This window comes from Procambarus clarkii, chromosome 20 (assembly GCF_040958095.1).
Source record: "Procambarus clarkii isolate CNS0578487 chromosome 20, FALCON_Pclarkii_2.0, whole genome shotgun sequence".
NCBI classification, from domain to species: domain Eukaryota; kingdom Metazoa; phylum Arthropoda; class Malacostraca; order Decapoda; family Cambaridae; genus Procambarus; species Procambarus clarkii.
The window spans coordinates 26,144,111-26,169,154 of record NC_091169.1 but is presented as its reverse complement, the minus strand read 5'-3'; the positions used below and the strand labels follow the sequence as shown (position 1 = coordinate 26,169,154).

General features: G+C 42.4%; 1 protein-coding gene across 1 annotated transcript; it reads left to right on the top strand.

Annotated features, from left to right (window-relative positions):
- Positions 1–880: 880 nt before the first annotated feature.
- LOC123755397 (neurotrimin) lies at positions 881–23,828 on the top strand. Its single transcript, XM_045738007.2, is given in 10 exon segments — positions 881–1,301; positions 16,284–16,414; positions 16,973–17,180; positions 17,969–18,030; positions 18,032–18,122; positions 18,625–18,753; positions 19,223–19,357; positions 20,953–21,102; positions 22,512–22,571; positions 22,940–23,828. Coding segments are annotated over 10 exon segments (1,356 nt in total). The 5' UTR covers positions 881–1,246; the 3' UTR covers positions 23,275–23,828.
- Positions 23,829–25,044: the final 1,216 nt, after the last annotated feature.

Here is a 25,044-nt window from a genome sequence, read left to right as displayed (position 1 = left end):
TTTCCTCAATCTTTGACGGCTTTGGTTACATTTATTAAACAGTTTACAAGCATGAAAACTTCCCAATCAACTGTTGTTATTGTTATAAACAGCCTCCTGGTGCTTCGGAGCTCATTAACTGTTTAATAATTGTAAACAAATCCGCCAAAGATTGAGGAATGATGTACAGGTTCGTAAGTTCTTTCGTGAATCTGGCCCCAAAGCGGTAATGTTACGTAAATGTGTGTGTGTATGTGACACGTGTACAACCTGTAACTCTCCCATAACATAAAAGTTTCGTTTTGAATGAAGAATCTTAAAATTGATGAATGTGTCTTTGGGGTCGACCGCTGGATAGAACGGACTAGGTCTCAGGACAGGTTCATACAAATAATTGCCAACAGAACCTAAACACCTAACCTAACTAATCCTTTAATATACGCAGTATGCTGATATATATCAATATTAAATTTATGTTTGAATGAACATCATGTTAAATTTTGAATGAACATCATGTTGAAATTGATGAATGTATCTTTAGGGTTGACCGGTGGATAGAATGGATTTGGTCTGAGGACAGGGTTGGATATTGACTCACTGGTTGTCTGAGGCAACAACCTCAGCTAGACGATGATTATCTTCACCTCAGTTGATTATGTTAATCGTTGAGGCAACGATGAACATAATCAGACATGATAGAAGAACTCTTGTGTTATTAGGATACAATGACCGGCTGAAGTCTATGTATTGGTATCTTCTGAGCAACACTGAAAAACCCGCGTGGTTGGTCGACACGGGAGAACTACCAGCCAATCACGAGGCGCTGTGACACCCACATTCTTGTCACAGCCGCCACAAGATTCATCTTCTGTTCGCTACGGCTCTCTCCCCTTGTTTTGTTTGTATTTTCCTCTCCCTGTGAGGATTAAGATCTACAAAATGGGACAGTACGGAAGTGCAGGAACCGAAGAGGAACAGGAAACGAGGCGTAGGAGGAGACGGTGGCGACGTGTGGCATCACCGTGGCGGGTCAACCGTCTTCCCTCACTCCAGGAAGGAAATACCTCGTCATTGTTGATCGAGAGGAGGGAGGAGACGGAGCATCTCTCCGCCCGAACACCCTCCTTAATTCTAGCTGATCACACGCCCTGCGTCTTCATACCACCTTCCTCCCGCGTCTCCATTGCTATCCACATCCTCTGCCTCCACCTATCCTCCCCTCCCAGCCACCGCCTTATTCCCCCAGGACAGGCCACGGACCCCCAGCATGAGTGTGGTGTGGGTCATCACTGTGTTGCCCCTACTGGTCACCGCTGAGGGAGGTAAGCAAGTCTGGTCCTTACCTCCTGGAGGAGAGCCGCGTACCCTTCCCATCCAACGCTCAAGTACGTGTTTTGACACATTAGCATCAGTAATAAATCTATGTTGACATTTAGAATTTTCCGTAATTAGAACATAAAGTGGTTAATACAATCACTTATAAATTGATTGTATCGTTTTTAGCGCGTCAGCATCAATTGAAGTTAAATGCTCGTTAATCAACCGCCAAACTTCTTTTTATAAATGTAAAACACTTCATTAGGGTGTTTCTAGATTTTCCGTAGCAGTGCTTCACCGTGTTTCCGTGTTGGAATCTTACCTCTTCTAAGTCTTTCACCTCAAGTATTGCAAATTCAAATTCGTGCCAACGGAACCATATACACCCAGGCGTAGCTATGAACACATTTGCAAGTTTATAAGCGTTACCAGTATAATGTTGCATTGCTGTTAATATCCAACTGCGTCTTTGGAGTCTGCCCCAGCAGAGGCCACTAGCTCGTAGGGCGTCACGAGCCACACTAGTGGTGTGTGGCCACACCTTGCTGAGGATGGGGTGGCTAGCGAGGCTACTAGCTCGTAGGGCGTCACGAGCCACACTAGTGATGTGTGGCCACACCTTGCTGAGGATGGGGTTGCTAGCGAGGCTACTAGCTCGTAGGGCGTCACGAGCCACACTAGTGATGTGTGGCCACACCTTGCTGAGGATGGCTAGCGAGGCTACTAGCTCGTAGGGCGTCACGAGCCACACTAGTGATGTGTAGCCACACCTTCCTGAGGATGGGGTGGCTAGCGAGGCCACTAGCTCGTAGGGCGTCACAAGCCACACTAGTGATGTGTAGCCACACCTTCCTGAGGATGGGGTGGCTAGCGAGGCCACTAGCTCGTAGGGCGTCACGGATTGTATCCGCAATCCACACTAGTGATGTGTGGCCACACCTTGCTGGCGACGTGGTGAGGTGCGACCTCGCACAGTCAACAGGTTATTCCACTTGTGCGATAGTTGGGTTAAAGGGTAGACTATTGGATAGCTTTTTCTGCGAAAGTTCCTATACTCGTAAAAAGAAGAGGTGGAGGGAGGGGGAGAGGTAAGAGATTTTGACACAATCTACACGTGTAAACTTAGTAATTAAACTTAGTAAATGACGTAACTGGTGGTGGAGGCCATATCTCCATCACTGTAACCATCTTTGCTACACAACTGTCACTATATCAACCTTAACATATACCTTGAGGTTACCTTGAGGTGCTTCCGGGGCTTAGTGTCCCCGCGGCCCGGTCGTCGACCAGGCCTCCTGGTTGCTGGACTGATCAACCAGGCTGTTAGATGCGGCTGCTCGCAGCCTGACGTATGAGTCACAGCCTGGTTGATCAGGTAAGCTATAACTATAAAAAATATATATGACAAACGACCATCCACATTTCAGTATCTTCACTAAATATTATGTTCATCTGTGTAACCATTCATCACTATGGCACCAAAGGATTCATCTACAACCTTCCCTCACTTTAGACACAATCCCTCTACTTTATCCAATTTTTCTGACCCTTCAGGCATCTCCACCTACCTACTTGTCATCACTTTTCCAACCATGCCTGAAAACATTCACTAAACCCACTTCATTAATGAAATACAATGAAATAATGTATTAGATGAATCATAATGAGGATTGATTCTGGTATTTAGAGATTGAAAATGAGTATAATTTGCCGGTTAATGCAAAATGGGGAAGAAGAGGGAGGACCCGAGCAGCATATGGCCATCCCCGGAAAAAGACCAGCCGCCCTACCAAGTTTGGCGCGGCCCCGGGCCTCAGGGCCCTCTGCAAACGGCCAAAAGCGACGTTCTTTTTTAAGAGGACAGGTTGCTGAGGCATGCTTTTATAGACAGATAAAGCGGAGAATTTACACGAAAACACATAAAGTATGCTTCTTGTTGATAGTGTTGTGGTTGGAATGGATTTACGGAACAAACGAAAGAAAACCGAAATGTCGATTTTTTTCCCCCAAATCTTAAATACGATGAATTATCGTTCATAAATACTGGAATTATCTTGAAATGGGTATCAGTTTGACTATGCCTCTACGATTCATAAAAAAAAGAAAGTGACCAATATATACTACAAAAAATGCATTAGTATGTTTACATAAGTCTGATTCACTTAAATATATATTTAGTGACATTTGATTTGAGGATATTAAGAGGTAAAAATTTCGATCCTAGAGAAAATCACCAGTGTGAGAATGACCACATATACCGGTATTAAAACAATGATGCCATAGTGACGTGACACCTCTTGCTACTTGTAATATATAAAAAAACGTAAAAAATTAATTTCGTCGAGTTGGGTGCGTTTAAAGAGTATCGATGACGTAGCTCTATCAAAATTTTCTCAGGTGGGCATTTTTTTTCAATGCCCTCTCTCAGGGCATTGAAAAAGAAGTGTAAAGTGCCTAGAAGTCAGGGCACTTTACACGCATTGTCTCTTAAGTGCACTCTTCTAATGTGGGCCTCTGAAGGGAAGCGTTCTTTTTCCAGCAAGTGTTTATTATACTCTGGTGGTGGGCCGTGGTGTGGTCCCTATGTTGATTTTGAGGAATACGGCAGGGGGGGGGGGGGGTGAAGAGTGGGAGGAAGACCACACCCCCGTGGTCTTCCTGAAGCGGATGGGTCATGTTTTGGGTGAAGAAGAGGGGGTCATGCCTGGGGTGTGAAGAGGGGGGGGGGTCATGCCTGGGGTGTGAAAAAGGGGGGATGAAGAGGAGGGGTCATGCCTGGGGGTGAAGAGGAGGTCCATGCCTGGGGTGTGAAAAAGGGGGGGGTCATGCTTGTGGGGGTGAAGAGGAGGGGGTCATGCCTGGGGGGTGAAGAGGGGGGTCATGCCTGTGGTGTGAAGAGGGGGTCATGCCTGGGGTGTGAAGAGGAGGGGGGACATGCCTGGGGTGTGAAGAGGGGGATCATGCCTGGGGTGTGAAGAGGAGGGGGGTCATGCCTGGGGTGTGAAGAGGGGATCATGCCTGGGGGGTGAAGAGGAGGGGGGTCATGCCTGGGGTGTGAAGAGGGGGGTCATGCCTGGGGTGTGAAGAGGAGGGGGCTCATGCCTGGGGTGTGAAGAGGAGGGGGGTCATGCCTGGGGGTGAAGAGGGGGGGTCATGCCTGGGGTGTGAAGAGGAGGGGGATCATGCCTGGGGTGTGAAGAGGAGGGGGGTCATGCCTGGGGTGTGAAGAGGAGGGGGGTCATGCCTGGGGGGTGAAGAGGAGGGGATCATGCCTGGGGGGTGAAGAGGAGGGGATCATGCCTGGGGGGTGAAGAGGAGGGGGTCATACCTGGGGGTGAAGAGGGGAAGGGATAGCGAGGCACCGTCAGGGTAGTGCTCTACTCCTGACCTTTGTGAGCTGAAGATGACATATTCCCCACCGACGCTCTCTCACTATCATCTCCCCCTTTTTGTGGATTGCACCTGCGGTGTTCTGCTCCTGTAATTTGTCACCCTTGGAACCCACAATCCCCCTGCTTCTTCGCACCATACACCACTCCCCCACCCCTCCTTCCCTCCCTCCCTCTCCTCCTTCCGTCCTCAGCTGTGACATCATCGTTCTAGTCAGGTCTAGTGATTAAGACAACGCGTGGTATTTGTCTACTAGGCTCCTAGGCCTGGCTCCCTCCTCCATGCCCAGCCGACCGGCCCCCTCCGCCTGCTCTTGCACTCTACGACACAGGGTGACTACGCCTATCTCCGGTGGGCTCGGCCGCGCCCATTGGGTACAGTGTCCATCAGGTCTGGGTATGTCTCGACGCTTCCCGTCTTTCTGGAGCGCCGGCGTCTGGCAGTAAGCCACTGACGATGTTTTGTCAAATTACGCCTCGTTTTCCTATTGTCAACGTGTTCTGAAAAAGGGATAATAATGGGTGAGATATGAAATAGGTCTTAATACGAGTTGTAATTGTGACACTCCTCCACCTGCCTCGCGTCTGCTGGATACAAGGACTCTGCATCCCATCTTTTAACTTTATCCACTTGATGCTTGATGGATCAACTAAAGTTGTTTGCCATGGGAGGCGACCACCCTAAAAGAGGGGCAGTGGAGCCGAGCCGCCTGTGACAATACCATATAACTCCGCAGTCCGGCCTTCTAATATTGTCCAACGTCACGAAATTGTCGTACTAAAGTGCCTTTATGCTAAGCTAAAAGCTACATAGTCTCCCCGGCTTGGCGCCTTCTTTTGATAATTACTTACTTATCCTAACTTACCAGAGGACCCACAACAGAAAATGGGACAGTATGTCAATTTCGCGAGCATCTTCTATTCTCTAGTACGACGATTTTTTTTACCTTAGGTCATGTATGCGTTACGTATACGTATACGCAAAATGCGACGCTCTGTTAAGAGGACGGGTTTACCCTCGACCAGCCACCTGCAAAGTTGAATGAGGCTAGACTCACGCGTTGTGTCTACAACCTTGGACCAGATGGACTGGCACACAGCCATCCAATTTCTCATATATAGATCTATATTTTTCAAGGTCTTGTGACAGTTCCTTAACACCCACCATTCACCCTGCAAAGTTTAATGAGGCTAGCCCCAAACGTCTGGCTTCCAACCATAGATAGCCATCCTATTATATAGACATAGATACACAAAAAATTATCAATATTATACGTTATTGCCTCGCGTCTGTACGATCTAAATTCATTGTTGCTTAGATCCTGCTAGCATATCCAGACGGAGTATAACATTCAGGTATTCAGGGTGTGCAAATAGAATCAAAAGCAGCCAAGGGCGCAACGGTTATGAGATTTACGGTAAAAACGTTTCTGTCCGATTGATCACATTATTAAAACAGCAATATCAAAATAAGCCGCTCGTCGGTTCTGGGTTTGTGTGTGTGTTTCTTATTGTGGTTTACTCGCCAATATATTTATGCGGGTTTGAGCTCCAGCTGTTTAACCCCGCCTTTCCAGACGGCGGCTCTCATACAATGATTCCCGACCTAAATGTATCCAATCATGCCTACTCTTGAGGCTGCGAATGTATCTGGCTTCTACAATTTGCCAGTTTAGTTCACCCCATGTTCCTTTGTCTTGCACAAAAAATCAATCTCGATGGCTAATGTGTCATATTTTTCTATGTCCTCTTGTGCTATTGTTCATTGTAAACGTTTCCTTCTTTTCCACCCTGTAAATTCGAAGTATGGCTCCATTCTCCTAGCAATGTTAGGTCTACTCTTTCAGCCTTTCTCGTAGTACATTTGGGTTCGTTCTCGACTCACATTCGGGGATCCCGGGTTAGATTCCCAGGGTCGTCGCCGTAGAGAGAGTGAGGGGGGGGGGGTACAATAGTTGACGTCGCGGTGGAGAGGGGGGATGTCGCTATAGTTGATGTCGCGGTGGAGGGAGGGGGGGGATGGCTATGGTTGATTTAATATCATAGTGGAGAGGGGGTGGGTGGGTGTCGCTGTGGAAAGGGGGGGTGTCGCTATGGTTGACATCGCGGTAGAGGGGGGATCGCTATGGTTGACGTCGCGGTGGAGGGAGGCTCTCTATGGTTGACGTCGCCGTATAGGGGGGGGGGAGGTGTCGCTATGGTTGACGTCGCTGTAGAGAGGGGACACTAAAGTTGACGTCCCCATTAAATGGGCGCCATAGTTGTCGCCGCCGTGGAGGGACTAGTTTCCCTTGCTCCCCCAATCCTCTTGCCCATCTAATATTTCCCCCTTACCTCAGCACCAAAAAAAGAAAAAAAAGAAAAAAGACGCATTTCCACCCCGGGAAAAAGTTCTTCTATCAAGAAACTTTAGGCCAGAATAACCTTAATAAAAAACTCCGGTAAAAATCTTATAATCATTTTACCTACTCATCACATACAAGCTGGCCACGCAAACCCGCTGCCGTTTCCTCTCCATTCTTCATCTTGGCTCCAGAGGGATGCTGAGGCTCCAGGCGCTGTCAGAGGGAAGGAGGACTCGTCTGAGAAGACGTGGTGGAGGGAGGGAAGGGGGTAAGAAGGGCGATCCACTGTGGAACTAAAATCCGCCAACTTTACACACCGCATCTGTGAATATTGATATTGGCCATCATATGGCTCGCGGCTTTATGTCTGGGCCGCGCGCTCCTAGCATACATGAGGTGGCCTTCATAGCCGCCACCACCCCGGATGACGCCACCATCCACCCCCACCCCTCCATGAAGCAGTCGCCAACAAATAAAAAATAAACAAGATTATAATCACGAATCCATGCTAACGATAGCGACCACGTGACAAAATCAAGATGGTGAACTTTAGGCATACATCTTATCACTTCCTGAGGGGATCTTGGCCCTCTGGGGGCGCGGCTTAGCCGTAAAGAAGCCAGCGTCATTTGAGAAAGGTTACGAGGTAGTTCATTATCTATAGGCTAACACGGTAAATATGATGACCGTCTCATGGGAAGGTATCAGAGGACGGGGACTTTTAAAGCTAATTTATATTCCACGCTGCTGTCTAAAACTGATAAAGCTTGTCCTACTGATTTCCCGCCAAGTGGCGATAGGTCGGTCACTGTGAATCTTATTTTCCAAATACTACTTGGATAATACCGACTTCGTGCGTAAGAACGGATCAAATTAATATTGGCTAGGTAGCTAGGAGAGGTGTAGACCCCGTCGTATGAATGAATAATCTTGTTGAACAGACTGTAAAGTAACGGAGGAGCCGAGTAAGATTATGAATCGCGAATAATTATTATGTTTAATATTGTATTTACTGTGAAGTATTTAAAGTTTTCGCAGATTCATTGCGCTACCCATATTACAAAAGTGATGATACTGTACTTATAGCAACTATTTACTTAACGTACAAAAATGGACTTTCAGCCACAAAGTTCACGTTATGTACTATTATTTTTCCCCTGCCTTCTACAAGATTAAATCTACGCTTTCCTAGGTCTAGTATTGCGCTTGTTTGTACTGAATTAGGCCTAAGCTAGCGTATAATACGCCTAGATTGCTTATTTAGGCCTTGAACAGGTTAGGTCTGTATAAATTCATAAATTATAGAAATTCAGTTCCATATGTTTATGAATGCCATTTGGAGTAATGTAATAGTACAACAGTGAACCTTTGAGGTCCAACGGTGCATGTTTGTGCCAACATTTTAGGGGGATAGGTTGCGGGGTAAATATTTATTAAGAATCCCATGAATTCAAATTTAACATGCAATTCCGCGCCGCGTGTAGTCACTAGTAATGTTAATTTGAATTAACTAATTTGACACGACTCAAGGTTGCGTCCCATTCTTGATGAACCTGGTGAATGTTGATCCCCTTAACATAGTGTAGGAGTTAGGTACTTCAATAAACAGATTAGCTTAATGGATCATTGTAAATGGCCTTAATCCACAAAGATTATGTTAAAACAAATGCTGATTTGAACATTAATTTTTAGAAAGAACAGAGTCAAGTTCGGGCGTGTTGAGTGAGATTGAGAGAGAAAGTTCACTTAAGGCTTTTCTTGATCAAACTATGCCGCTGATCTTTCACCATAAATCCGTGCAGATCAGTTTGTTTTGGATTACAGGCTATTCATGCCCGTGCCACCTCTTGAGGTGGCTTAATTTTCATCAATCAATTATTGTTTTGAAATATCACAAACTGGAAATTGATAATGCAAAATTTTCTTGCATAGTAGGCAGCTACTAAAGAAGCTTTATGTTGGCTCTATACTGTCAAAGTAAGTGATTATACCACTATTTGAAACTGCAGTCAAAATTATCAGGCTTAATGTGCGGTTTCCACAGCTACAGAAAATGCATTTGGATCCGTTATCATAGGCTTGACCACGCTTGAGCTGAATATCTAACATAAACTCGTCTATAATTGTTAAAACTTGAACAGCAATTTCCGTTCCAGTTAATAATGAAATTATCAAACATTCTTTGATCAAAAGTAGTAGTGTTGTCGACAATCTTGATATATAGTTAAGATTGTGGTGGTTATGTTTTGGTTAGAACAGTCTGGCGAAGCATCAATAATTATTGAAAAATATTTGACATTTCAGATCTCAGCAAGAACAGTATTTTTGTACGAATGAGCCAGAAAGTTCAATAAATTTATATTGTATGAGCTGAAGGGGGAGTGGAGAGTACACTTACGTGCTCCTTAGATTCTCTTCTGACTCGAACTTTTAGACATGTTAGCATGTTCAAGAAGTGAGTCATATTTAGGGAGATCAATTTCGTCAAGAAAGTTTCCAGTACAGTTATATCACATGCGTTGACTGAAACCCAAGAAAGTCAGTCCCCGCTCGAAAGGATAAGAATGACATCCAGGAAACGCTCAATCCTTTTATCATTTAACTGATTATTACGAAGTTCGGTTTTGATTGGTGTTGAGCTTAAAGCTTTAAACCTCTGGAGGATTATTAAGACAACAGCGTACTATCATCCAACCACGATGAAAACTTCAGTCCTGAACATAGCTCAAGACTAAAGTTAACTCTCAGTGTTATATACAGAAAGAAGCAGAGTACACATCTTGGTGTCTATATGGCCATTGAGTTCAGTCAGAAGGGTCACGGTAATACTGTCGGGTTCGTTCTCGATGCACAATCGAGAATTCCAGGTTCGAATCCCTGATGGGACAAATGGTTGGGTAAATTTCCTTTCACCTAATGTGCCTGTTCACCTAGCAGTAAGTAGGTACTCATGAGTTAGTCAGCTTTGGGTTTGCATCCTGAGGGCGTGATCAGGAAATTTACCTTCGGGGGGGGGGGGGGGGTTGATATAAGCCTAACGTCAATGAATACACTCTGGCTTCCTGTCCCCCGACAATGAATTATTATTATATATATATATATATAAAAATAGATTATCTAGCGACATATCAGTTGATGCTTCACTATGTTGAACTCTCGTGAGATGGTATTCAGCTGGTCACCTTCCTCTTGATGCACCACGCCATCTTGTTTCACTGGGAAACTATGTATTTGTACAACTTTTGCTGAAAATGGAGCATGGCACACAGTACAGAGATTGTAAACAGATCTAGTAGCTTTTCCCAGGTCAGTCTACAGCAGATTAATTTTTAATCTAATAAATTCAGGCCATATAAAATTAAAAACTAAATATTCTCAGGGGCTAAGCATACTGGAAACCTAAATACAGTATATACATTAACCAATTCACTAAATATTTTTAACTCGCTATATTGACTAAAACATTATTAAAGACTGAATTTTCTCTACGTATATAAATTTTCCATATCGAGGATTTTTCATTTTGCTATGGGAATTTTAGCTTCAGAATGAAACTTGGTTCCTGTATGGGTTTATTGTAGAAACTGTTTATAAATTGGCCTGTTCGTTTTAGGAGCTACGTGACAATTATCAATATATATTTGGAAATTTTCTTTGTCTCCATTAGTCAAGGCAAGTTTAAAGCAATAACATGTTAAAATACAAATTGAATAAACTTGTTATTAAATTTTCTAGATTTCGGGAACTATTTATTTAGATTCATATTTTGCAATTCATTTAGATTGCGCATTGATTATACACAACGTTTTGGTCATAAAGTGCACACTAAGCGCTACACACACACACACACACACACACACACACACACACCACACACACACACACACACACACACACACACACACACACACACACACACACACACACACGCGCATATACTTCCAACCACTTTTGTCACCCACGAAGAAATTACCAACACTAGTCCATCTTAGTCATGGCGAGCGATGACTGCCTTCACTTGAAGAAAATCAACCCTGGCAGCAGCGGTTAAATAAAGACTCCGTTAACAGCCCCTCAATGCTTCGCTGGAACTTCAAAAACCTGTTTTTATAACCCAAACACACTATACAGATACCCACCCTGGCTATACGTTTCTTGTGCAATGTGACAGTCAAATTCCAATTTGTCCCGAGTAAAAATATCATCGGGAATAGCATTAGCAGCCATCTTGAAGCGGGGAAGGCTTGCCAGGTTGACAAATATTGATCCATTGACTATATTGCCGAACAGGGCAGTTCACGCAGGCAGAATATGGCTCTTAAATCTGGTCTCATTGCTCCGGGGATGTAAAGGTGAATGTCGCGCACTGTACGTGACCCCCCAAGAGCTCTCTTTCGTCCTCGTGTCGCCCGCTTGACTTCGCGTGGAGATAAAATGTGCAACTGCTCAAGGAATACCAATAAGGAAGGTCGCATGGCCGTGTGATCGTATGGTGTGCGTCAGGATAAACACCACCGCCGGGAATTGGGAATTTGACACTATCAAAAATGTTCTTGTATCCGATCATGTACAATTGTTATAAACAAAAAACGGAAAGTTGTTGCTGTAAATAACAAACTCGAAATGGGATTCAAAGTCGGTAGCATTTAGTAAGCTTAAAACTTAATCATGTTAAACTCAATACAAAGTAGTAGAAATATAATTTAATGCTAGGCTGTACCACATGTCAAAACACACAATGAGAGCGTTCTTACGTTCTTGTAGTAGTCTCCTTATTAAGTTATCGGTAGTATTAGTCCTTCGCTAGTTACCGATAGTCTAGTCGTCGCCTTCACTAGCTATCTGTAGCGGTGGTCTCCTTCCCTCGTTAACGATAGCGATGGTCTCCTTCCCTCGTTAACGATAGCGGTGGTCTCCTTCACTCGTTAACGGTAGCGGTGGTCTTCTTCACTCGTTAACGGTAGCAGTGGTCTCCTTCACTCGTTAACGGTAGCAGTGGTCTCCTTCACTCGTTAACGGTAGCGGTGGTCTCCTTCACTCGTTAACGGTAGCGGTGGTCTCCTTCACTCATTAACGATAGCGGTGGTCTCCTTCACTCGTTAACGATAGCGGTGGTCTCCTTCACTCGTTAACGGTAGCGGTGGTCTCCTTCACTCGTTAACGGTAGCGGTGGTCTCCTTCACTCGTTAACGGTAGCGGTGGTCTCCTTCACTCGTTAACGATAGCGGTGGTCTCCTTCACTCGTTAACGGTAGCGGTGGTCTCCTTCACTCGTTAACGGTAGCAGTGGTCTCCTTCCCTCGTTAACGGTAGCGGTGGTCTCCTTCCCTCGTTAACGGTAGCTGTGATCTCCTTCACTGTTAACGGTAGCACTGGTCTCCTTCACTGTTAACGGTAGCAGTAGTCTCCTTCTTTCGTTAACGGTAGCGGTGGTCTCCTCTCGTTAACGATAGCGGTGATCTCCTTCCCTCATTAACGGTAATGGTGGTCTCTTTCACTTATTAACGGTAATAGCAGTAGTCTCCTTCACTAGTTATGAGCTACTTTAAATATCAGTTGACACATGGAGTAAGAATCAACATAGACAAAATAAAATGAAATCGTTTAGAATTTGTTTTAATTTTTTCTATGTGGATACTTACGCATAACCGAATCACGTGTTTATTTTTTGTGATTATTCTTGCATAGGACGCATGAGAAAGGACACAAAAGAAACTAAATATCATATAAATGACCACTGTAAATTTACATGAAAGTCAGATAAATTAAAGTGAATAGAATATTCCTGATCATCAGTACAACTTCCCGAGATCAGATTTACAATGTTTTCGATAGTGAAAATTCATTAATAACTTCAGCATGACCTTCAGAGGGCTCTTCAGCATTTTACGCTAAAGAACAAATATTTTAGGCTAAAATAAGAAAAAGCGTATTTTAGGCTAAAATAAGAAAAAGCGTATTTTAGGCTAAAATAAGAAAAAAGTATTTTAGGCTAAAATAAGAAAAAGCTTATTTTAGGCTAAATTACGGAAAAGCGTATTTTAGGCTAAAATAAGAAAAAAGCGTATTTTAGGCTAAAATAAGAAAAAGCGTATTTTAGGCTAAAATAAGAAAGCGTAATTTAGGCTAAATTAAGGAAAAGCGTATTTTAGGCTAAAATAAGAAAAGACGTATTTTCTGCTAAAATAAGAAAACTAAAAAAAGAAAAGCTCTTCCTATTTTAGTCTAAAATAATGAACTTTTTATGAAATAGTGAGTTACTGTAATGTTTTTACACAAGCTCATTACAGTAACCAGGGATTGGTCACAACTGCTGAATCCATTAAGGGCATAAATACAGCCTTCCACACATACAGGTGGACAGATATAAGTGTTTTTGTTCACGACATGTTTCCATCTATTAGTAAATATTTTGTTACTTCGCTTAAAGTAATAATTACTCCCAAATACTATTTTGGGCGTAATTATAAGTTAATTATAAATATAATTAATGGCAAAGCCCAATATGTATGTAATAAATTTATATATATTGGAAAAACTAAGCCTAGCAACATATAGAAATAAGTATAGGGTCTCGTGTTTAACTTAAAAACCCCTAAAGACTAATTTAATGTTCTTGGTTTATATATTCAAAGTTTTGTTTAGTCTTTGGCTACTCGCTGGTCAGTAGGCTAATGTCTAGATCCTATCCTAGTTGATGGGCCTAAGCCCAACACCCAACTAAACGATTATTGCTTGCTTTTGCTTTTATAAATGTTTTAATAAGATATTTTATATAATTCCTTTTTTTCAAAATGCTGAAGAAAAATGTAAACTCATAAATCTCTCATAATAAAGTACAACTCCCTCGTAAACACACTCATCCGAGGCGCCGGTAAACAGGCGCTCTGCAATAGACAGAAGCCCATGTTGAGGAAATGTGTCCGGTTGCATGCAAGGGAGGAGTAGGGCGTCTCCCTCATATTTCTTCATAACAAAAGCTATTGGGAGGAGAAGCTGTACAAAACTGCTGACCTGCCCGTTTTCTCTATCTGGAGGCCATTGTTTTGAGCAAAGCGTTGTGTGTCTTTGGTTGGTGTTTGGATGTGTTGGGTGGGGGGGGGTGGCTATGATGAAAAATGGGAAAAGTTTGTGTCGAGAGAGGAGTAATAAAGGTTAGTTAGCAGCTCTCGTGGGTTACTGATTACTTAAAGCGCTCTGTTGAACACTTTGAAATCCAACATAAGTGTTTATATATCGTCATTATGAAATAGCAGTAGTAATTAGCATCGATATATCATCGATTAGATATAGCGTCGTAATTTAATACCGAAATTCAATATCAATCTATTTCTTAAGATTGTATGACAATAATAATGGTTCCGTTTAAAGAGCTACACATACAATCATCGGCTGTCAAATTTATGCTTAAAAGGGAGCAACCATGAATAAGGAGGAACCATGGAGGTATTTTGCGATGATCTTAGTGCTGTCAGGGGTACAAGACATTTGTCCTGCTCTCTGCCAATGGCGTGGGTTGGGCAAGACTGGCTCCCCACCAACCAACACAATGCTCTCACGTTTATACAATATGTTGTTATATACATTTTATAAATTTCGGTAAAGAAGCATACGATGAATGAAATTTATTTACGTATTCCACAACAACTGTTAATATAATTAGTGAAGGTGAATGAAAGACCCAGTTTATGTTTAAAGTGTATAAAAGTCAAATGTTCCGATGTAACTTACATCCTTTATCAAGGTGATGTATACAAGGTTCAGAACATTGTATACATAACATTGATAAAGGATGTAATTACATCCGAATTTTGTGGTTTTAATACTTAAATTGGGTTATTCATTCATTCACCATCATTTAAGCACTACATTGTCGTAAGTAAGTTTATCAATATAATTAGTGTTGCTATTTTTATTATAAAAATTATTAAGTTCGTTGCAGTCATCTGATTTATTTGGTTATTTTTTCACATGAGCAAGAGACTAAATATGGAACACGTACTAGTGTCCACGTGAGAAATTCCTTCTAAAATTAAGGAAGAATATTGTCCAGTTTAAAATATAAATATTTTAGAGTATATTCCGTGACTAAAAACAGTGTTAGGAAAACTGACATTTTAACTAACTGCATTTGTAATCTAGTTACTCATTTCTAGTCCTAGAGTTTAATTATTAAAATTCCGTGTACCTTGAATTCACCGTTTAATACATTCATATGCAATATATGAATGCATAAAGTCTTACCTACATTTATAAATGCATTCAATGTGGTGGCAGACTCTTGCATACATTTCTCGTGCCTTCCCTTTTACGTTAACTAATTCTTAAGTGTATGACTTGCGAGTATCCAGGTCAAGGGTTCGAAACCTCTGCATTGCTGATATTAGTTTTCTAGTTGATAAATCACATTAATGTGATTTCCTTGTGTATTACAATTAAAGCTATGACAAGTTGGTCTTGTTCGTAACAGTGGAAACTTCAACCCACACAATGGATTACATTCTGGAGGGCACATGTTCCCTACACTTAAGTTATTTCACTTTTTCAAAAGTTACCCAGATGATACTAATTTCTGAAGTCATATTCACTGTACAAATCTCTCTTTACTCTGCCAATCCCATGGATTACTATACAAGCTCTGTATATTCATATTGTCTAATTTACATAGACAAGCTATACAAATATGTATAGGTCTAAGATTTACCAATTAATAATGCGAGCTTACCTGCCATACTGCAATAATCATTCGAATCGATACACACGTAATTAATTTTAAATACACCCAAAAATTATAGCCTAGCCTAACTATCATAACAAAACTCCCTTAATTTACACATGTCCAGTGCTAAGTTTGCATACCCACTTTCTCCTAGCAACCTCTTAATATTAAGCAACAACTCTTTGAATTAAACATGCAAATTTTACAAGATATTTAAATATTTATAGCTAAGGCCTAAACCTAGTCCATAACACATGTTACCTCAACACAATCTTATCAACGAAAGGTAATCAATAAGCGTATTGATTTAGCAATTTATTGTATATAATGCGGATGTATGTTTTAGATTAACTGCCAGGAGCACTATGCAACTGGTGTACATGGCACCTTATCCACTCGACCATCACGACCGGACAAAAAGCTGATGGTAGCCGAGGTTTGGTTTATTGTAAATATTGTATGTCAGGACTTGTATTCCTTATAATGCCTGCCCCGAAATGAACTTGCTCCCTCATCACCTCTCTCTGGCCTGCAGGTGACACCCCGGCGAGGGTGGGCATGAGCCCTGCGCCGCCCAGGTTCGTGCATCCCGCCCACAATGTGACGGTGGTGGAGGGCCAGGAGGTGACGCTCATGTGCTCCGTCACCAACCTCCACGGTTACAAGGTCAGGAAGGAAGTGGGGGGGGGGAGAGGGAGATGGGGGAAAATAAAGAGGCGGGGAAATATTAATGTTGAAGAGGGGAGGGGAGTAAGGGGGAGCGGCCGGTAGGGAAGAAAACGGCAGCAGCCTATAACCTTTTCAGTGATGTTTTCTACATTTTACATTAATATCTGACATTTCAGACTTTTATGACGTTTACTTTTAAACCAGACTTTTAGATGCATTGTTCATTGTTGTCCTTTGCTGACTATAATGCATCCAACATTATTTTTAACGTGATTTTTGTACCTTTGAAATAGTTTTTAATGCAAATAATTAAGTTGACACTATACCGACTACGCGTTCCACACTGATTTTGACAGTCAAACCAGAAAAGTCATTAATTTGTGGAAGAAGGCACCACAAACAGTTGACACAACGCTCTATATCCAAGGCGGCTCCTGTTGACATCAATGTATGCAGGTGGCTGCACCCATTTGGTCATCGTCCACAGGAGAGGCATGTAGGTCCATAGCAAACTAACTCTTCTGGTTGTTGAGACGTTGTTGTTGTGCTGGCCAGCAGCTGGCGTGGGTGCACGAGGAGACACAGTCCATCCTGAGCATCGGTCGCCAGCTGTACACCAAGACCCCGCGGCTCTCCCTCCACGCCGACCGGCACTCCGCCGGCCTCACCATCTCGCCCGTCCTCGCCGTCGACAGAGGCTGGTACATGTGCCAGCTCAACACTGAGCCTATGACCTTCTCCAGGAGCTACCTGCAGGTGCTAGGTCAGTCCTTTCGTCTGGTTCTCATGTTCTGTCAATTGCTTGTCAACTATTTTCTTCATGAGCTGTCTATATTCGTCGTATTTTGTTATGAAATTACCTTATTTTTTAAATTTAGACATTATGCACCCCCCATACCCATGCTGTGGGCGGTAGTGTACCTCGATTATACCCATCTTGTGGGCGGTAGATGGACACGAATCCAAAATAAAAGGCGAGTACTCAAATACAGCTTTAACTTGAGTTGTCATACACGCCTTAGCAGAGAAGGTGATTAGTTTCCCTCCGTACACAAGATAGTTTCCTAGTGCACTTGGCTGCAACTTTATTATTACTCAGAAATCACACTAACGTGATGTATCAATGAGAAATTCCGTAGGAGCCGTGATGAGGATTCGAACCTATGCGCTGGGTGTTCCCACGCACACGCCGTAGTCAACCAGGCCACGACATGGTAAGAAAAATAGCAACCTGGGGTTTTATTGACCCCACGAGGATTCCAGAGGCTTCCACTGAAGCGTGTGCCTGGGAATATCCAGTGCATAGGTTCGAATCCTCATTACGGCTCCTACAGATTTTCCCAACTTTATCATTACTATGATTATATAAAATAGTGACATGTTCTCCTCGCCTTCTCTTATCACTCGTCCACAAGATGACGCATCTTTGTGTCGACCTTGTATAACATACCGGTGATCTGTCGACTAAGTTAATTACTGTAAGCTCATTTCAAATCCAATTACACATGCATAGCCATTTATGTATTGCATCTCTCTCCCGCGGGAGGACAGTCCCGCCCACGCTGGAGGAATGGTCCGGGTCGTACGTGGAGGTGCGGGAGGGCGCGGCCGTTCAGGCTCACCTGCAGGGCCAGAGCCTTCCCTCCAGCCCTCACCACCTGGCGCAGGACTGACGGTGACCCCATCTTCCGCTCGCCCCGTATAGGTCAGTCTTAAGTCACCTGCAGTGTCTTCCCTCCCTTCCCTCCCTCACCCCCCCCCCTCTTCGCCCTGAGGATGACCCCCCCCCCCCTCCTCCACAGGTCACTTTGAAGCACAAGATGTCGCATCAACCCATCCTGTTTAGGTAGTACGTTTTGTAACTATGTGCACCATAGTACAAATATTGACGTACTTAGTAGAACTTTGTACTACTTATAGTCCGAAAAAAGAAGCTAAAAAATAAATTTAAATATTCCTAGGCCTAGTATAGCGCATGTGTACTATATTAGGCCTCAGATAGCGTATATTAGGTCTAGGAAGGAAGGTTAGTTTAGCTTGTTTGTTTGTTTTACCTGAGAACCACTAACACTAGTGGCTTCGACGAGGACAAGAAGCCGGCGGCTTGTCATAGATCCCCCCCCCATCTGTATATAGTAGTCTCTTTAGGGGACAGGAAGCTAGTGGCCTTTATTAATTCCCATGTTATACATGTTTGTGACCGACAGTGTGGGTGACGGAAGGGCCGGACCTGGTGTTCGAGTCTGTCCGACGGGAGCACACCGGCGCCTACACCTGTCACGTGGACAACAACGCCACGGCGCCCGTCTCCCGCACCACTCACCTCACCGTCACCTGTGAGTGTCTCGGCCCCTGCAGGTGAAGTGTGTTAGAACAACCTTTCTCAGTCTTGAACAAATCCACAAGGGCCGTGACGAGGATTCGAACCTACGTCCAAGAGCATCCCAGACGCTGCCTTAATCGACTGAGCTATACGACATAGGTCACCTTGTTCTAACACACATCTTTATATGACCTGTAAAACTTTCTTTTAGCTGCTTGAGCCATTATTGTTACTTTGTGATTTTTAACTGTTTTATGGGTTACTGCATGTTTTTAAACAAATTGATTTCTCCCAAATACATTTTTGTTTATTTGCATATACATGTTATCTTTAAAACTGCTCTCTTCATTTAGTTTATGCTGTAATTTGTTTTTCCTTATATTCTCCTATTTTTGTTTAGTTTCCCTATTTTCTCCCTACCATTTTTTCCTGTTTTCTTTGCATTGTCTGAAGTTTCACGGTAAACTCTTGTGTTGTGCCAGACGCACCGGTGCTGTGGCTGGGACGGGAGCTGGTGGGCACCAAGTCTGGCCTCGACATCACCCTCAACTGTTCCAGTGAAGCCAACCCCCCACCCCAGCATTTTTGGACAGTCAACAACACCAACGTGACAAACGGTGAGTTCACAAACCATCACGTCACCAGGTTATTATATAATCAACCAATGGCAGGTGATACTGTAGGTTGGTATACTATCTAAACTTTTATTTTATTTTTTCTATATACAAGAGGTCTTACATTCTTTAGTCTTATTTTAGTTTGGTCCAAGATTATAACGTTATAGTACTTATATATTTCCTGCCATACTGGGTCTTTTACAACATACGGGAGTTTGTATTTGGTCTGTTTTCTGAATGGGGGTGGAGGAGATGGACCCTCTTCCTCCGGTCTATGTTTTGCGACCTGGGGAGAGGAGTCTATTGTGACACTGATGTACATTTTAGTGTTAAAGTTGTCCTGACAATGGGTGATGGCTTATATTTTTAGTGAGGATTCTGAATAAACAACTGGGTCTCAACCCTTCAGACCGAACTGTTTGCCTTACTACTAGCACTCAAATGTATAAAAGTCTCCAAACTTGGTACATTAATTATGGTTCTTTATTGTCCTTAATTGTGCTCAACTCTTACATAACTAACATGCTCGTGTCTGAAGCTAGACACAGATACAACAAAATTATTAATGATGGTAACAAAAGTCCATTTCATGTGGATTCCATCTCGTATTGGCCTCCGAATGCATGACAAAGCTGATAAGTTAGCCAAAGAATCTACTGTACCTTCAAAGGAGGAGTTGGTTATAACCTTGGATTACCTTTAAGCAGTCTGAGAGCAATATTTCATCTATATTTTAGCAATATTTCCAAGAACTTCAACAAAACTTTGTAGATTTGAGACAATGAAATCTATAATAATAATTCCATCTATCATACAAGAAGAGCCACATATTTATGGATCACTCAATAAAATCAGCAGACTCCATTTGTTACTACTGCTCGACTTAGACTCGGCTATGCTGGAAATTTTCACTACCTGCTGATTTAGACCTGACCAAATGTAAACTGTGTTAACAAAATTATTTGCACACCCTCCGTCACTATGTGATGGAGTGTGAAAAGATACATGAATTCAGAGGCATCTGCATAGCAAATGTTAAGAGAAATGTGTAAATATTTAATTAAAAACTATCTGCTACCAGAGGTTTTAGCCAAATATGTCCAGTTTGGTAACTGCAGGTAGTAAATGTAGGTGACTGTAACCTTTCCACTGCTGCCCATTGGTTGGAAAGGAGGATTGTGCAGGATAAACATATAAGTTACTGTATGACGCAAGCTCTCCATATATATAAGTTGCTTAGCTTGGAGACTATACTCGTTTCTAACCCATTGTTGACATAACAATATAAATTATATTTTTTAACTAGCTCATCAAGACTGTAACTTGTTTTGGTAAATTAATTTTGGGGTTCAGTTCCTGCACCCATTATGTGCCTCTGTAATCCTTTCCACTACTGCTCACAGGATGAGTATGGGGTGCATAATAAATGAACTAAACTAACTGATCCATAGGTTATAGGAACACAATTATTATAGCTATATAAATTGCTGGATAATAAAATATAATAATAATAACAATAATTATAACAAGGAATAATAATAACAAGGTACAGTACTGTATAATTAGTTTCATCTTGAATAATGATCCACCCACAGGCGAGAAGTACCAGCTGGAGGAGGTGAAGGTGTCAACCAAGACGCAGGTGCTGCTGACCGTGAAGAATGTAGGTCCTCGAGACTTTACTCACTACAGGTGCCACGCCGTCAACCCCACTGGTCATGCTCAGGGCACCATCAGGCTCTACGGTGGGTCAGTGCTTCACTTGCTCACAAATTTAGCGAGTTGCTGGCTAGTCAATCTGCAGGCTGTGCTTAAAACAATTATAAAAAGCTTCTATCCAACCCATTCTTAGATCAGGCGCATTAATCCAGTGACTTCATCACAATGTGCATCTCTCAATATTTCTCATACATAATTGAAAAATTATTATTTTAAATTCAGAGCAACATATAATGATTTGTGCACGACCTAGTTCAGATGATTTGGTTCCGTTGGCAAAAGTATATTTCTGGGGGACACTTTGTGGCTCTAGGAAGCCACCTCGCTGAGATGGCTTCTAGAGACCAAAGCCAGAACTTAGTTCATCAGCTCCAGAACTGACTATGGAAGCTGACTGGGGCCGGGCTGCCTGTAGTGGTAATCGGTACACTTCTTACATTATACGCTAATCTATCCTATCCAATATACGGTATCTGTGCAACCCGTCCTTAGTATGTGTCGCATTTTGACATACTAAGGCTAAACAAAATTTGCCTTAGTATTTGCATTTTTGACCCAAGGAAAAAAATTGTCGTACTAGAAAATGGTAGTAGCTCGCAAAATTGACATACGGTCTTATTGAGTTTTGAGTTTGTGGTAGGTTACGATTCGGGACTTCAGTATGACAGTTTCTTGACGTTGGGAAAGGTTAGGATAACGGACTGATCTGTGCATGTTTCTTGACGGTTTCTTGACAGTTTCAGTGGTTCAACCACTGCAAATTACCTCGAGCCCATCATCATCCAACATAGTTTGTGATAGTTTCAATAGTAACAAAGTAGACAGTAATACTGTAGCCAGTAGAGGGAGGGAGAGTCCCCCCACCTTCCCATTTCTTCCTTCTACCTTTCGATAAACACTAAAACATATATTAGGCTAATTTAATAATCAGTATAATATAAAATTTACATACTAATCGCAGCACAGGTGTTCTGAGATGAATCTTAATCATACTTTTTACAACAGATTCATTTTAGTATATTTACTTGTTCTAATTATTATAACTCGTGAATTCAGGCATATAAACATTTTTTTCATTAGAATGGATCATTTCAGAATAATAATACAGTAATAATAATAATAATGTTAATTTAGGTGAAAGTACATACATTCAAAATGAGTTAAACAGAATGTTGGACTTCTAGATAGAGCTAGTACATGCTATGCCTACAGCCACTAGTATGCACAGCATTTCAGGCAAGATTCATGAAAGTACTGTATAGCACTATAAATTATTAATTCAAGTGAATATTCCTTGGATTTACAGGGTATTTGCTTGAAGTATTAGTTATAACACATTAATTCTAGGATACTGTATATACACATTAATATATACAGGCATATACCAGTACAGTAGTTTAAAAATATACAAATTACGATCTTTATTCTACTACAGAGATCAAGGATCGTGTAGTTCCTGTGCCTACTAGACAAACGTGGCGCATACCTCACCCAGGTAAGTGGGGTCTCGCAAGGGTAAGAACAAATTAATGGATAACATTAAGAGTTTTAGGTAACGCTTCTAGATGAGATTTATATCAAGTAGAAACTTGACGAGTCCCCAAGAAGTACTGAAACATCTTTGATTACAAGAAAAGACTAGGTTTCATTAGATATGTGTAGGTTGGTCTATTTACTTGAATAATGTTAGTTATTCTACTGTAATGACATTCGTCAAAATATTTATGGTATTTTGGTTGTGATTTTTCAAAGTTCATTTATAGCTTACCCTCTGTTTACAACTGAAACGTTCACTATAATCATTTTTTATTTAAATAAAAAATGTGAAGAATTATAATGCAAGTGATGAAGACTGTCCCACAGGTGAGGTCACCAGAGGGCCAACCTCATCCACCCCAATCTCCAGCAGCAGGAACAGTGGCGGTGCCAATACCCATCTTGGGGACAGCCTGCGCACCACAAAGCTTCTGACCAACAAAATCCCTGCACCTTCCGGCAGCTGGAGCATTGTAGGGCGACCTGGGGACACCTACTCCAGTAAGAACACGTTAAAGCATCAGGGTGGCCACAATAATACATTACTTGTGGTGGACATTTTGGAGGACGGGGGAAGGGCTGGGTTGCCTCGTCTCCCCACTTTTAAGCTTCTACTACTACTCCCCGCCCTCACACTCCTCCTCACAGCAGACTTTGGCTAGAATTAGCTGCACTACCTACATGAGTTTACTTTCGGATAATGAGAGCATTCAAACGGGCATCATTAGTGACAATCAGAAGCTTTACGATAAAGAGAGGGAAGGAGGGTGGACTGCAGGCGTGGCATCGGCATCTGTATCCTTGAGTGTTTTGAGGAATGGCAAACTTCCTAAGGAGTTACTGTGTAGTAATAGAAATATGTCTGAAAATATATTATCATTCCTTGAAGCTAAGCTAAAGAGAATGAACAGTGTGGAGGAATTGTTATAGAGGCAGCAGTGTGGAGGGATTGTTATAGAGGCAGCTAGAGATTATATAATAATAATTATGTAATATCTAGCTGCCCCTATAACCATCTCTCCACACTGTTCATTCACTTTATTCAAATTCACTTTAGCTAACTAAAGTGAATTATAGGTGAATTCGCTTGAAGGAGTAATATTAACACTTGTGCATTATTTTTCCTGAATAATCCACAATACTGATAAGGATTGTTCCAGAGCTCCTCTATTTTCAAAGTTAATATATACTGTACACTGAATAAACAGAATTAAGATTTAAATGTTTGTAGAGGAATTCGTCAACAGGGTAACATGTCTTTAAATTCCTCATCCTTATTATAGATGATAATTAGAGGCTTTCTGGATTTGATTTCTATTTTAGCCGAATCATGTACTTGTGGCTGAAGCAGATGTTGGCTGCATGTGTTTACTAGTACAGTACCACTGATGAGGGATGGAGACGAATTGTGCTTATGGAGGTCCTCTGAGCCATGGGATCCAATGCTGCTTACCAGTGAATGTACAGGAGTTGCTTGCCTGTATGTTGGTAACTGTAAGCACCACAGGTATTTATGAGTATTCTCCAGGTGATACAGTTGGTCCACTGGCTTAGTACCTGTACATGTTCACCTGTTAAGTTCTCATACCAGTCTGTTAACATGAATATACCTGAAGGGGAGGGGGGGGGGGCACCGTCTCAAATGGCCGTGACAGCAACAGGAAGCTGTTGGTATGTTAAAGGTTCTTGCATTATTTCTGAGGATTTCTGGAGGGAATCCGTTGGTGCTTCCAGAAGCTATCTTGCCGAGATTGTGCTATACTAAAGGGTCAGTCAGTCATGGGAATTCTGTTTGTTGTATTGGGACCAGAGCCAGAACCTGGTTCCCTCACAGAGGTGCAGGGAGCGGGTCTCTGCGGGTATCCACCACCTCTCTGGAAAAATTCTTCCGAAAGTCAGTGAAGCTTTACAGACAACCAGAGGGTGTACAAAAATGAAACTTTGAAACCGTCAAACTCTACAAACGATTCATACAGAACAAGGGAATCTTTCAAAATAGATTGAAACTCATTAGTACTGATTACCACTACTAGGCAGTCTGACCCCAGCCCACAGTAGACTTCCCATCTCAGTTCTGTTGCCATTGTCATGCTGTCTGGTACTGCTAGTAGTGCTACTGGTCAGTCAGATCGTGGGCAAGCCCTGCTGCTTCAAGATAAGTCCCGGTCATACTTGGACTGTGTTGCCCTCCGGGTAGGAGGGGGGTCATTTGCTCTGTGTACTGTTTCTTCATGCGTGTGTTTTGGTTCTGGCTTGTGGTGTGGTCTTGGCTCCTATGGCATTTTAGGCTGCATGCACTCAGGGTTTTCTTCAGTGTATACAGTACCTGGTAATACTGTTCCTGCACAGAGTTTCCCTTCTCTGATGTGTTCTGGTATTCGACCATAAGGCCTGGCCACCAAGGTAGAGAACCTTGCCTTGGTATATTCGAG